The following is a 14,688-nucleotide window of genomic DNA, read 5'->3' on the forward strand; positions in this document are numbered from 1 at the left end:
CTGTGTTTGACCATTGGAGACATAGATTAAGTCTCCCTAGTGACACATTTCTTTCACGCTTTCACCTGAAAAAGTTTTTTTTTTTTTTAACCAAATCGACACAATGACTACTATTGTGAACTCTTTGAAGGCAAGGATAGTGTTTTATTTATTTTTTATATTCCTGAATATACTATAGTGCTCGGTGAAAGATTATTTCAGAATCAATGAATGAATAAATGATGAGCTGTTTTAAAAAGTCTATTTATAATGTGGTGAATTAGAGGGCTCTAAGATTTCAGAATTATTACTGATAGAAAATTCTTAGCCTAAATCTGATCATTTTAGAACTGAAATGTATACAGATTATTTTTTCACTGAAGATACTTGTTTCACTTTGTAGATTTAATTTTTTTTTTAAAGATTTTTATTTTTCCTTTTTCTCCCCAAAGCCCTCCAGTACATAGTTGTGTATTTTTAGTTGTGGGTCCTTCTAGTTGTGGCATATGGGATGCCGCCTCAGCATGGCCTGATGAGTGGTGCCATGTCCACACCCAGGATTCGAATTGGCGAAACCCTGGGCCGCCGAAGCGGAGCAGGTGAACTTAATCACTCGGCCACGGGGCCGGCCCCCTAGACTTGACTTTTTAAAAGCATTTCTCTAGTGCAAATTACACAGTAGATTTCTTACGGGGGAAAAGGCTTATTGGAAGGTGCAACCTCAAGGGGAAATAATTGTTACAATCCGTCTCTCCCGTAGAGAGGAACACAGTTTCCAGGATACATGATCCTCCATCATTTATGAAACTGCCTATTTCAGATGGATTATCTGGTTCATCTTTTTTCTTTTGCCTTGAAATGAACATGTGATAATTTGCAAAGATAGATGGAGGCTGAAGCAGGGTCTGACCTGCCTCTTTCCAGGTGAGCCTCTGCACACCCAGTGAGAACACCCCGACGGAAAGCTTGGCCAGGCTGGTGGCCATGGTGTTTCAGTGGTTTCACTCCACAGCATATATGATGGATGATGAAGTTGGAAGTCTGGTGGAAAAACTGAAGCCTCAGTTTGTCACCAAGTGGTTGAAGACAGTGTGTGATGTTCGCTTTGATGTCATGGTCATGTGCCTTCTCCCGAAACCAATGGAATTTGCCAGGGTAAGTGGAGGCCTACAGCTTGGACCTTGTTGGAGAGAAGGCTTTGGGGAGAAGTGCTCCCTTAGCTATTGGCGTGCTCTCATTGTCTGTCGAAAAGGAACATCGCTCCTTATTTTAGTCCACACAGCAAATGAGTTTAGTAACTACATTTTAGGGGATGTACTGCTTTGATGGTGGTTTGGGATGGGGAAGAATGGCAAAATGAATGTGTGAAATATCTTTAAGAATTTAAAGGAATATTCTTTCATGACATTGCTGAATATTTTTACTAAGAAACAGGAAAAAAAGGCTCTCTGTGGGGTTGCTAGAGCTCAGTTCTTTTCCGGTCTAGAGTCTGTGGAAAGGCTAACATTTGACTAGGGGCAATTTCTGTGGTTTCACAGATATTTCTCGAGATGAGTGGTAGAAGTCCCTGCCCTCCCATTTGGAATTCCAAAAAGAGTTAGGAACTGTCAAAATGCTCCTTTTCTTCTGGCTTATAGGAAAAATTTCTCTATGTTTATCCTCTTGGTTCTGCCTCAGTGGATCACAGGCTTCAGAGGTACAGCTGGTAAGACCCCACGTTTCTTGAACACAATATAATTTGTGTCTCATGGACGTCCACCAAGAAGGTGGATGTCCAGAATCAGTGTTCGGCAGCAATACATGAAATTTTTTTCAAGGTGTTTTCTCAGTTTTGTTTTTATTTGTGATTTTTTCGTTTGCTTTCACTGAGGTCTTGAGGCAAGTTTCAGTTTAAATAAGACATTTGAGGATAAAACAGAACACAGACCATCTAAAGGAGTAGCTTCTATTGGATTTCCAGGACTCAGAGAACTCTCTGCATTTATCAAGATATACTTCTTTCTTCTTTGGTGCCACCTACTGACTCACATTTCAAACTGGATTTTTGCATAGTGGAAATTCCCTATTTCCTGGCATTCTTTGGAATAGTAAAGGATTGATGTGATCTGACTCTGAAAGATAAGACATGGTTATGTTGGGAGGAAAAGTTTTTCTCTACCAACTTGGGTCCAGGGGGCTTGAACAGGAAAATACCGAAAGTTCTGTCAGGCCTTTTGATGCTAATGGGACTGGGCATTCTGTTTCCAAGGTGGCTGAATTCATGGGAAACTCATTTCAGAGGGTGTTAATGGCAGCTATGTTTTCTGGAGGCTCTGCTTTAGTCAGATAAGGGAAGTTCAGATAAGGTTTCTCTCTGCATCTTCTTTAGCTTGAACGTTTTCACTTTACAGTAATCTTTATACCAACTCTGGGGGCCTGAGTGGATCTCTACCTTCCTCTCATCTGAAACTTCCCTAGAAGGTTCACACAAAAAAGCTAGGTTGATTGCTGTGGAGAGAAGTTTCAGGTTAGGAACTGCAAGGTAAGAGATCTGCAAAGGAGGAAAAGAGCATAGATTAGAACAAGAAAACAAAAAGAAAACAAAGATTAATGGTTAGAGTAGACTATGAACCTAGGTTCTGAGTCCAGGGGGCAGCCAGTTAAGAAGATTTCTAGATATTAGACTTGAAACATCTTTGGATTTTGGAGTTAGAACATGAGTGTGAGAGTCATGGTTATTTCCTGGAGCAGAGCGTGGAAGATGCGGGTGTTTGGTGAGCTTCCTGAGTGGCCTGAATTGTTGCAGCAATAAGTCCTTTGAAGTTTCTGTCAAATGGTCCTGCTTTAGCTTGCAGGGCTTTGGGACAAGGCGACCTAGAGTCTCAATGGGGATCTGGGCGGTCAGGTTTTAGTTCTTAGTGACACCAAGTTAGGAGGATGGGAGAAAAAGTGGAAGCATTAAGTACTGACAAAATGTCTAAGACAGCAGGATCCGGTTTTCAAGAGGTGAAAAATAGCCCAGAGACAGCGTACAGGACTAGAATCAGGGTTATAGTTTTCCATTGAACCAAAATTTCCCTCTCCAATCACCCCTGTTCTGATCAAAGATAATCAAAGTAAGGTTACTCTTGTTCACAAAATAAGTCTAGTCTCATTAAATTTGGCCTGATTATTTATATAAGTGCAGCAAGAATGGTAATTGACCAAATAGGCCTTTTTAAGTTTGCTTTGCTGGAACTTTTATAAGGAATCTCAGATTGGACTTTTAAAAGCTTCTCAGAGCTAGAAAGCCAGGCCAGGAAACTGTCATCATACTTCATCTGCAGTACCTATAGATTTGGGCGAGTTTCTCTCTTCTTGAGGTCCCCCAAATATTCTGAGGTTCCTGAGCCTGTCAGGAAGTAACCTTTCTTACTTGCCTTCAGGCTGGGAACCCCATAAGCCATGTACCAGGCTGGTTTTTCCAAGAGAGCTTTGTGAGCACTGGCTCCATAATGTCAACCTTAGTTCCTTAAAATTGTCTGGTCGTTATCTGATTCTATGTACATGATTCTCAAATATGACATTCCAGTCAAAGCTTTGGTAATATAACCAATTTTTCCAATTATGTCCTGGTATAAGGAGAACATATTCTTATTGACCTTGTGCAACTAACTATATTGCCATGAAAATAAGAATATCCAATAAGAGTTTCTGAATTCTAGAGGGACCAGGTAGGGAGAAAAAGACAAATGTTCATTTTTGTTTACAAAGGTATAATCTACTAAATTATTGTGAGTTATTGGTAGCTTAAGAGAAACCTTATATCCAAAAAATAGAACATTAAAGGACCAGCAATGTTCCAAATAAAAACCAAAAAACCATGGTTTTTTCCAAATGAAAAACCATAAAAATTATCATCTTTCCTCATCAGTTCATTCAGTCCCATGTAATTAGTTTTTGTTCTGTGTGATCTTGGGTTAGCGGTTTTATGAACCCATCAGCTTCTCCACTAGAGTTCTGGAATCAATTCTTGGTCCAGTGGTATGGTCTCAAAGTTACTTAAGCAATGCCATCAGAAGCCTGTACCCCAGATTACCTGTCATGGTCCTTTCCACAGGTCTCAGAGACAGTCCTTTCTTCTGAAGATGAATTGATTGCAAGAGCTTTCAGGAAAGCATCAGCATAAAACAATGACTATCTGTGAATAATAAAAGGCTTAAAATGGCTGTGATTAAAGGTCCATGAGAGTAACTGGCGTTATGATGATAACATTATGCTGTTTTTCCTGTTGTCAGGCAAAGCAGCATAAGGACATAATCATGAACAGAAAGGGCATTGACACATTTCTAAGAATTTCCTATAATTCCTGAAATATTTATATTAAAAACAATTACCTAAAAATTTATTTATACCTGAACATAAACTAGGAAATGTTAAGCATCTCTTCTTACTTAACAATGCTTTTCATGCAGTTCAATGTATCTAATAAACTTAATTAGTTTAACATCTCTCTCTCTCTCTTTTTTTGGTGAGGAAGATTGGCCCTGAGCTAACATCTGTTGCTAATCTTCCTCTTTTTGCTTGAGGAAGACTGTTGCTGAGCTAACATCTGTGCCAATCTTCCTCCATTTTGTATGTGGGATGCCGCCACAGCATGGCTTGATGAGCAGTGTGTAGGTCCATGCCTGGGATGCAAATCTACAAACCCTGGGCCGCTGAAGCGTGTGCAAACTCAACCACTACACCACCAGGCTGGCCCCTTTATCATCTCTTTTTACTAGTAGAGAACAATCCATTGAGATTTTCCAGAGGCCCTCTCAGAAATCTCAAAGTCAGTTTGAGACCAAGATTTTATTTAGGATTTGATTTGGGGAAGGCAAAATATCAAAAGTTGTCTAAAATGTCAAAAGGTTTGAACACTTGATTAACCAGGATCACAGGTCACTGTGAAATAATATTTAATTATCATTTAACCAAAATGACAATAAAGATTTCAAGAGTAAAGGTAGGCTGGAACGTGATTATTAAAAAAAATTAGCTTTTTTAACATTGAGGAGACTCAGTTCTCTTGAATAATTGAGGACACGATAAAGACAACATAAAGCACAGGAAATTCTGATAAGACCCAGAATCTTTGTTTCCTAGACATGTTACTGAGAAGGTAAAGAAAAACTTCTAATAATCTCTTATCAAGAACAGACCAATAACCTAAGAACCTTTGTCCTTTTTAGAGGTTTTTAGAGGTTTGGAATTGGTACATGACTGACAATAAAGCTCCTTTTAAGAACTTTGTAATAAATCCATATGATCTTAGCCAGTTTGACCAACGAGGTGAGGTGCTCTCTCGCCTCCACCCCTCACTGCCAGATCCCTACAACTTTCTATTTCCTTTCAGATTTTTGTCCTTCGCTTTCCTCTTCCTCATTCTGGAAAGCCTTCACGCAGCCCCTAAACAACTACTTTAGGACAGAATTACCTTTTTGTCCTTAACAAAAACGCATCCTACATTCCTTGAATACTTTGCATACAGAGTTTTTTTCTTCACCCTTATTATTTCTAGTAGTTTCATTTATATATATTGATTATAATTTTCAACACTTAGTAACCTCTGTATTTCAGAGGAAACCGGGAGGTACATAACTGTGAATTGCCTGTCGCATGCCAGCATTTTGTAGCATATTAACAAATTTTATGAATATACCATCTCATAACTTGTGGAGGCATATGCTTCCTCATAGTACAATTTCTCAATGTGGCAAAAAGAACATATTTATTAACAGATCCAAATATCTTTAGTCTCTCTAAAAATAAGAAGCCAAAAGTATGTAAACTTAAACTTATATTCAGTACAGTCATGTGTCGCTTAACAACGGGATACATCCTGAGAAATATGTTGTTGGGCAATTTTGTTGTTGCACAAACATCACAGAGTGTAATGAAGGGGAGCAGAAGTTGCCACCCCAAAATGTGTCTCTTTAACACGAAGATTATTTTAAGCTGATTATTAGAAACATGAGACTCAGAAAGTTTTTCTTGTTACCTCCCCCTTAATTGCCTAAAAGAATTCAGATTCAAAAACCTGTCCCAGGAAGTGACCTGTCACTTTAGCATCACAAGAACCAGGTGGTGTACAGGGAGGAACGGAGAAAATCTGTTTGTTGGGCTCCCCTCTATGTTCTTCTGTTTCTGTGTGGCCAAACACTTGTTTTCCAAACGTTGGCTCCTTTTCACCTACCTGTGAATTGCCTTCCCTCCCTTTGAAGTCCCTGACTCTCCCCACCCCCAACATCTTCTTTTGTCTCGAGCTGAGGATGATATTTAAGGTGAGCGCTTTGGCCATTTTGGTGAGTTACTTGGTTTTCCTGGGTTTCTCTCATGTATGCATGTTATTAAACTTTTGTTTTTCTCCTGTTGTTCTGTCTCATATCAATTTAATTCTTAGACCAGCCAGAAGACCCTAGAGGGTAGAGGAAAATTTCTTCCTCCCCTACAGTACTTCCTCGAACCTAGATGGTACAGCCTACTACATACCTAGGCTGTATGGGACTAATCTTATGAGATCACTGTTGTGTATGTGGTTTGTCATTGATTGAAACATCATTATGTGGCTCATGACTGTAATTAATGTTTCAGTCTTTTATCTTGTTTAGAAATGATCTAGATATTCACTGAATATCTATTGTTTAACTTAACTTAGTATAATTTTAATTTCAAGTTACCAAAAAGATTTTGGAAACTACTTCTAAGGAGTTAAATTATAAAACTCAATTATTGTTAAAATAAAGTTTGTCAAAATAATAATTTAATTTGATTAAAATGAAATCTATACATTTTATAATCTTAAAGATCTAGTAAATAAAATATTAACTTATGTGACTAGTAAACCCATGTAGAATAAAAATGTATGCTCATATCATATTCAGTGCTGATAACTCAGAAGACACAACTGTTTATATTAAACTAGTCTTACTTATCAAAGATTTGCCCAAATCACATGAACTTGAAAAACATTTGGGTCACCTCCTATGTTTCTGAGAGTTTTAGGAATTTTTAATTTATATAAGCTCTTATTTTTTTTAATAGCTCATTTAGAATAGAGATCTTTTAAGGGATTTTATAAACTAATTTGGCAATACCATCCAGAGATAAGAAAATACCACATATATATACCATACATATGAAAATACACAGGTAAATGCACATAGAGACCTTGGAGGAGACACCATCATAGTAATACAAAACTCTCCAGTTCATAGAAGAGTTGATTTTCATCTTCACCTCACTTTTATTCAAATTCTGTTTCGAGCAGACAGAACAGTTGTTACCTGTTCAATATAATGGCTAAAGGTTTTTCTCGATATTTGCAGGGGAGACCTTTAAGATCTTAATTTGTCCTGATATGTAATCTCCTGGAGGCCATGGTCCAGCCTCAGGCAGTTGTTTTAGTCACCTAAGAAGTTATCTTTTAAAGGCTGGGGTGTGCTAAGGAAAGAGGCATTGGGGGTTTGTTAAGGCGGGTGTTAATTGGCACTTATCAGGAAGAGAAATAAATTTCTCGTATTTTATCACAGGAGGCAATAGTACAAGTAGAAGCAAGGCCCCCTTGGGCTGAGAGGACATCTTCTTGGGCTCCTTGGATGTCTGCGTTCTGAAGAGATGGTTCTCAGGTCCTTGAGAACATAGTTCTGGGTGGTGGAAGTTTCACGTCTCAAAGAGGGAGAGGAAGGATGCTTTTAAAGTAACTGGTCTAAGAGAGTTTTTCAAGGGCATATTTGTCTATTCACTGGTTTTGGCTGGGACAAACAATAAGTTCTCCTGGTAGCATTGAGCTTTTACAAGCAGGCATTTTAAGGGAGGAGGGGTGTGGGAGGTGGACAAAATTACCTGAAGTTTTTAATAGGTCCAGGATGAGGCCTTAGTTGAGAAGAGGGCTCAGAGCAGCTTGACTGAGGAGGCTGAGGCCTAAGACAATTACTATTTAAGCATTTCTTTTTCTTAAGTTCAGGAAAGTCCCTTTTCTAATGTCCTGACTTTTTATAGTATCTGCAAGCATCTTGAGGTGAATAGGAGAGGCTTTGGGATTGGTAAGAAACATGAGTGGACTTTGGGATACTTATGGAGCCACAATTATATTTTTGTAAAGACTCAATTAGTAAGATGAGGACAGTTGGGTTCTTTTTTTTGGCTGAGGAAGATTAGCCCTGAGCTAATATCTGTTGCCAATCTTCCCTTTTTTTGCTTGAGGAAGATTAGGCCTGAGCTAACATCTGTGACAGTCTTCCTATATATTTTTATATGTGTAGGTTGCCACCACAACATGGCTGATGAGTGGTGTAGTCCACGCCTGGGATCCAAACTTGCAAACCTGGGCTACCAAGTGGAGCGTGCTGAACTTAACCACTACAGCACAGGGCCAACCCTGAGGACAGCTATTTTTAATTTTTCAAAGAATTAGATGGCAGCCTCCATAATAATATTAAAGAGCTGCCCTGCCCATCCAACCACATTATTTTGAATTTCCTTCTTTATATCAGAGAGAAGATTTCCAGCTAAGATGGAAAACAAAGGATTCCTGTGTTCTCAGTCCTGTAGATTTAGAGCTGTGTCCTTTTGCAATATTTTTATAAATTGTTTGACAAAGCCTTTAGGATGTATTTCTTTCCTCTGTGTACATCATTCTACTTTAGCCCAATTAAACTTTGGAGGGAAGGCCTCTAAAATAGCTCCTACCAGGATCTGAGTACTGGCTTCCAGCTGGGTCATTCCCAGGAGGGAGGAGGTACAGGGGAGTTTATGGTGGGTGAGGATTTCAATTTTTGTTTTAAATCTGATTTCTGTCCTTGAATTTTGTTATGGGAGTCTTTTAGGCTAGCAGTGATCCTGGTTTTGTGTCCTTTTTTCAAACTGATCCTCCTATATTGGTAAAAGGACATTTTTGGGGAGGTGAGAACGCTCTAAAAATCCTTTAAAATATAAAAACATTTCCAAATCAAAGGATCTACTGTCTGGCTGTTAACAATTTAGGATCTCTATGGGAATACCTCTTCCAAAATGTGACTCAAAACCAATAGGCTTTTATGTGGCTTAACCATAAATTACCGAGCCAAAGGAACCTCAACAGTGACATATTCCACGATCTCAACACTATCAATGTTAGCTCTTCTGAGTCCATGTGACTAACAACAACAATCCCAGAAATACAGTCACTTTCCGAAAATATCTAGTCAGTCATCTAGGATTGTGGCCAATATGGTACCAAATAGATATTTGAGCTTTAAATAGAATTGCTTTGATTGTTTTGAATAATCTGGAATTCTAGATGTAATAATTAAACATTTAAAATTGGATTCATTTAAAATGAGGTAGTTTCCCACAAATCTTGTGTTACGTGGTAAAGGTTCAGGACCAGTCAACCCGTTGTTACTTTGATACATATAGTAAGAACATAGGATCTTTATTTAAAATCAGAATTATAAACAGAACCTAATTTGTGATTTTAATTTTTTCTGCACCAGAAAATTAATATACTATCTTGATTAGTAAAAAATACCAATCTTTTTTATTCATGGATTCAACCAGCCTTAGAACATTCTTAGGAAGAAAAAATTGTGGAGGAATATGCAGCATAGAGACAAATAGCGCTCTTTGTCACTTTATTTTTCTAATGAAATATCTTCAACACAAAATGTACAGCAGTAGGAATGTGTGTTCCTCTGAAGCGCAGGTATAGCTGCACATATTTGTAATGGTTTTGTCAAACTTTAGCAATAACATTACTTCCACAGTATGCTCATCCTGTTAGGAATAAATCTTTGGAATTTCAATTCATGTGTAATTTGGAAAGTCTGCAGTAGAATAGTTCAAATTCAGTCTGAGATTAATATTTGGACCTATTTGTAATTATGGTTTCTTTTTTGTCTAATGGATCCTGGCAGTTTGTAGATTCTTACAAACCTCTCTCTGAAGATACTCGGCCCGGGATGCAGATGTCACGGACCGTGGTCGTTCTCTGCACCCATTTCCTTTAGGCAGTCTTGAGTATGGTTGTGACAAGTGCATTTTGTTCTTTCCCCCGTGGCTGTGGAAACGCCGCCAGGTCGGTGGCTACTGGGATAAGTCCTGCAGCACAGTGACTCAGCTGAAGGAGGGGCTCAACCGAATCCTCTGCCTGATCCCCTACAATGTGATCAGTCAGTCTGTGTGGGAGTGCGTTATGCCGGAGTGGCTGGAAGCCGTCAGAACAGAAGTCCCAGAGAACCAGTTAAAAGAGTTCAGGGAAGTATTAAGGTGGGTAAGTAGTTGAATGAAGTCACTGTAATTATAACAGTATCTAACATTACTGAGCACACTCTGTGTGCCAGACACTGTGCTAAACATTTTGTATAATCTCCTTTACTTTTTGACAACCCTCTGGAGAAATTTGAAGGCCCAAAATGAAATAGCTGCTATAAATTGTGCTCAGATGATCTGGAATTGTTGAGAAAGGATTTTATTCTTGTGGAATAATAAATAGATACATCATATTGTTTGTTCATTTTCAAATATAATTATGATTTGGATAAAGTGGGAAAAATGCAAAGAAAAAATGTTTTTAGATGCTGCAGAGCAACTCTAATTCCTCAGAAATGCAATTTATTCTGTTAAACCTAATTTGAGTATGAACACTAATCTTATTAACAACCACATGAATTATTTATAAGATAGCTATTCCAATGACATAAGCTATTACAGTGAAATGGAACATGCTAATAACAGTTCAGAACACAGACTAAAGTGTTTGGCCCCCCAAATAAGATATAGTTAGAAATGCAACAGTAGACCCTAATATATGCCCATTGTCATCTACTTTTGTTGCTCTGCTTTCCAGCAAAATGTTTGACATTGAGCTCTGTCCTCTACCTTTTTCAATGGAAGAGATGTTTGGCTTTATTAGCTGTCGGTTTACAGGATACCCATCCTCTGTGCAGGAACAGGCTTTACTGTGGCTTCATGTAAGTGAATGATACTTTTGACCATTTGGGGCAATAGTTATTAGCCTATGAACTTTAGGTCCCCAGGTGGAGGGGCAGGGAGTTATTGCAGAGTCCATAAATCCGTATGTTTGCTGAGGACTGTCTCGTATGCATAGATAAATAGCTGTATTTCAAATATATGTAGCTATGTTGTGATTAATGAAATACAAATCTGTGCAATACTATTACTGAGTTTATCGTAGCTTTTGGTCCTTATGAATTTTTCCATCAATAGATACTAAAAGTATAACAGCTGTCTCGTGGGATTCTGTTAAATCTTTTGATATGAAGTCCGTCCTTTACTTGGAAATGTGGAGAGCTGCTGATTTAGGGAGTAGTTCATGCTGATCCTTCAGCCTGGAATGACTTTCCTTCCTGTCTCCATGTGTGAACTCCAGCTCATCGTTTGAAATCCAACTCAAAAATGACCTCATAATGGTTTTCTGCTACTTCACATCCCATCAGGATTCATGATTCCTTCCCCCAGTAGTCATACGGGGGAATTCTCTGTGTGAATTCTATTTCTGTCTATTATTATAGTTCATTTTTGTCTTTTTCTTCTCCTGATGACAAATGCCTTGAGTGCAGGGACCAGGGTTTTTCATTTGTGAATTTATAACTCCCTTCGTCCTTTCCTCTTAGCATCTGGCACATGCTTTGTATTTAGTGGATGTTCAATAAAAGTTCATTAATTTGACTGGAATACCAAGTTCAGGCAGTTTCAAAAAGGAGACAGCACCCATGTTTAGACTGGCCACGGGGGCAGTACATTTCTGTGTCAGGGAAGGGCGTGACCCCAAAGCTTTTCAAGTTGTGAAAATGCCTTTCTGCTTCTCAACTAAGGAACAATATTTTTCACAACTGGCAACAAATAAAGGGGCCATTTAAAAAAAAGTCGCCTTTGGGATGCAGAATTTTAACTTTCATCTCCAAGTAGATCTCAATAAGATAATTCCCCATTTTAGGAAAGCCCGTCTTCCTACAGATGGCTAGATGTTGTTACTCAGTTACACACCCTTTAAACTGTGCCATCTAGGGGTCAGCAGCTAGGGCCATAAACCTCTGTCCCCTCCATAGCTGGAACAATTACAGTTGACATGTTTTATGGACTGGGCTCTGACACAGGTTTGGTTTGAAAACAGGATGCTGCAATTGAAGGACGGTTTAAACTGCTAGTCTAAGCATTTGGGGAATAGAGTGCACAATATAAGGATTGGAGTTGACTCGTTTATTAATCATAGAAACCTTTGTAGAGCTGCTCTGTGCCAGGCACTGTAATAAGCACTGGGATAAAAATGGGGCAAGAAACGGCCCTTTCCTCATGCTTCCTTTCTTCAAGGAGATCACAGTGGGAGAGATAGTATCAAATAATCAAATACAATGAAAAGTGATAATTCCTCTATTAAAGGTATGTATAAAGTTCTAAGAAAGTAGAGAAGAGGGATGGATTCATTCTGTCTAAAAGAAGGTGGCATCTATTTCCAGAAAATTTATTACAGATAAAGTAACGATTTCAGCAGAAGGATACCTGAGTTTGTACCAGAGAGCACGATGGATGGGGCACTGAGGTCAGAGTGGGATGGGCCGGAGGAAGGCACTGGCAGATGGTACTAGTCCAGGAGAAAGGCGATGAAGGAAGGCACTAGCAGTGCTATGGAAAAGAAGGGACAGCATCAGGAGATGCTTAGAAGTATTAAAAGAAAGAACATGACCATTTGTTGGATGTGGGGAGTGGGAAGGGGGGAGGTTTAATGATAGCTTTGATTTTTTTAGTACAAAAAATTGAGGATGACTCTACTGATAGAATATGTGTAAGGCTAAATGTCCCTATGTTCAATAGTACACTTTGGAAAAATACGTTAAATGTAGTTTTTTTGAGTTTTAAAGTTTATATTTTGGGGGGATATATGCCTTTTTTCTTCAGGTATTATCGGAGTTAGACATCATGGTTCCACTTCAGCTGTTAATAAGCATGTTTTCTGATGGAGTTAATTCTGTCAAAGAGCTGGCAAATCAGAGAAAATCAAGAGTCAGTGAACTGGCGGGGAACCTTGCAGCTCGAAGGGTAATTATTGCCACAACTGTTTTTTGTCTTTCTTAAGATTTCGTCCATTATTATTGTCGTTTTTAGCGCCATTGAGTTGACTCCGACCCCTAGCGCCCCCGTGGACAGCAGAGTGGAGCCCTGCCGGGCTCTTTCGCACTATCCTGTCACTTTTCACCGCTATTATTATTATTGTCAATTATACTTGGCCTAAAAGTAGCATCATAATAAACTTCTCTGAAAATGCCTTTTCATCCCATCTCACACTCTGTTTGTTACTCTTTTAAGCACATTAAATAACAGAAAACATTTATCTAAAATATGTTGGTATAGTCTGTAACCACTAAGTTATTGGATTTTCATTTTCCTTTGCATTTTTCTCCTACACGCCCCTATTAGCTATCTTTCTCCCTTGATGAAAGGAAAAAGGGTAGCTTTTTTTTGGTCTCCTGGCAAATGAGAATTCTTTACCAGCTGCTGGGCAGATCACTGCTTCACTCTGAGGAGGAGGAGTTTGGATGTTTTTTCTATTGTGTTTTTGGAAGATGTGATCAATGGCTGGTGACTGTGAGTGATGCTGTCACTATGAACCAACTGAGCCCATTTTATTGACCCCTTTGTACCTCCGTGGTTGAGAAAAGTCCATATAGTCTGGTCCGAAGTGTATGAAAACTGTTGGAATTTTGATAATTTTTCTGTGGAGGCCCCGATAGAGTTCTGTTGACGTACTGACATGCCCAGACCACGGCCAGTTTTGGAGAGGTTGACTCTCCTGTCGGTGGGCGAGGACAGTTCTCAGCTCTCTCCTTATCATGCCTTTCCGTACCGTTTTCCAGTCATCCCACCTGATATCTAGGGATTAGAAAATACAATCATGGGATCGTAGTTTGTATTCAATGCCTTCTGTTTTTTAATCATACTTCTTTGCTCATCTGCCTCCTAGAAACCAGCTGCCAAACATTTATATTTTGTTTCTTTCTTCTGTAATCTTTAATGTTACATTACTTTGTCAGCACTTTATACTGTGTGATGTATTCACAATTAAGGACATCACAGAATTGTGTGAGGCAGTTGGGGAAGAACTCATTGTCCTTATTTTACAACTACTGAACCTCAGGTTCAGTGAATGGAGTGATTTGCCATAGACAACTCTGTCAATATCCAGGTATTCTGATTCTTAATGGATACTCTTCTTCTTTACTTTAAATATCGTGTTCAAGGAGCTTTCTGGTTATTAGGGAGAACTTTAAGAGATAAAATATGATTTGAGAGTGATGTACAGGTATGTCAGTCAGGGTCCTGCTACAGAATTTATCCCAGATGGTTCAAATGAAGAGACTTTCATGGAGACTCTGCCTACAGAGTTATGGGATAGGGTAAGGGAGCAATAAGGGTTGGTGAGGGACTCAGAGGCCAGCAACAGTTCGGTAGGAAGCCATTATACTCCTAAGGTTGACGAAACAAGGGAAAGAGTTCCTGGAGCTCATTGGGAGCTGAAATTATAAGGAAGGGCTGGGTACAGGAGCTGCTGAGTAATGGAGAGACTGCCAGAGATGCCTCAAAGCAGGCAGGGGGCGGGGAGAAATGCTCCTACCTCTGTCTCCTCCAGAGTAGCTGTTCTGCTGGTGCCTCCCATTGACTGAACCCAACTGGAAGCCAGCCAGGAAGAGAGCTAAGAGAGCCTCAGTTCTT

General features: G+C 39.1%; 1 protein-coding gene across 7 annotated transcripts in view; it reads left to right on the plus strand.

The window, feature by feature from the left end:
• Positions 1-14,688, plus strand: part of UNC79 (unc-79 homolog, NALCN channel complex subunit) — a 240,407-nt gene that overhangs the window by 109,881 nt on the left and 115,838 nt on the right. For all 7 annotated transcript variants that reach the window (XM_070250302.1, XM_070250300.1, XM_070250306.1 and 4 more), the window contains exons 14-17: positions 904-1,134; positions 10,037-10,227; positions 10,808-10,931; positions 12,877-13,017. In XM_070250302.1, the coding sequence (XP_070106403.1) occupies positions 904-1,134; positions 10,037-10,227; positions 10,808-10,931; positions 12,877-13,017 (687 nt within the window). The remainder of the gene's footprint in view (positions 1-903; positions 1,135-10,036; positions 10,228-10,807; positions 10,932-12,876; positions 13,018-14,688) is intronic.

This window comes from Equus caballus, chromosome 24, assembly GCF_041296265.1.
Source record: "Equus caballus isolate H_3958 breed thoroughbred chromosome 24, TB-T2T, whole genome shotgun sequence".
NCBI classification, from domain to species: Eukaryota; Metazoa; Chordata; class Mammalia; order Perissodactyla; family Equidae; genus Equus; species Equus caballus.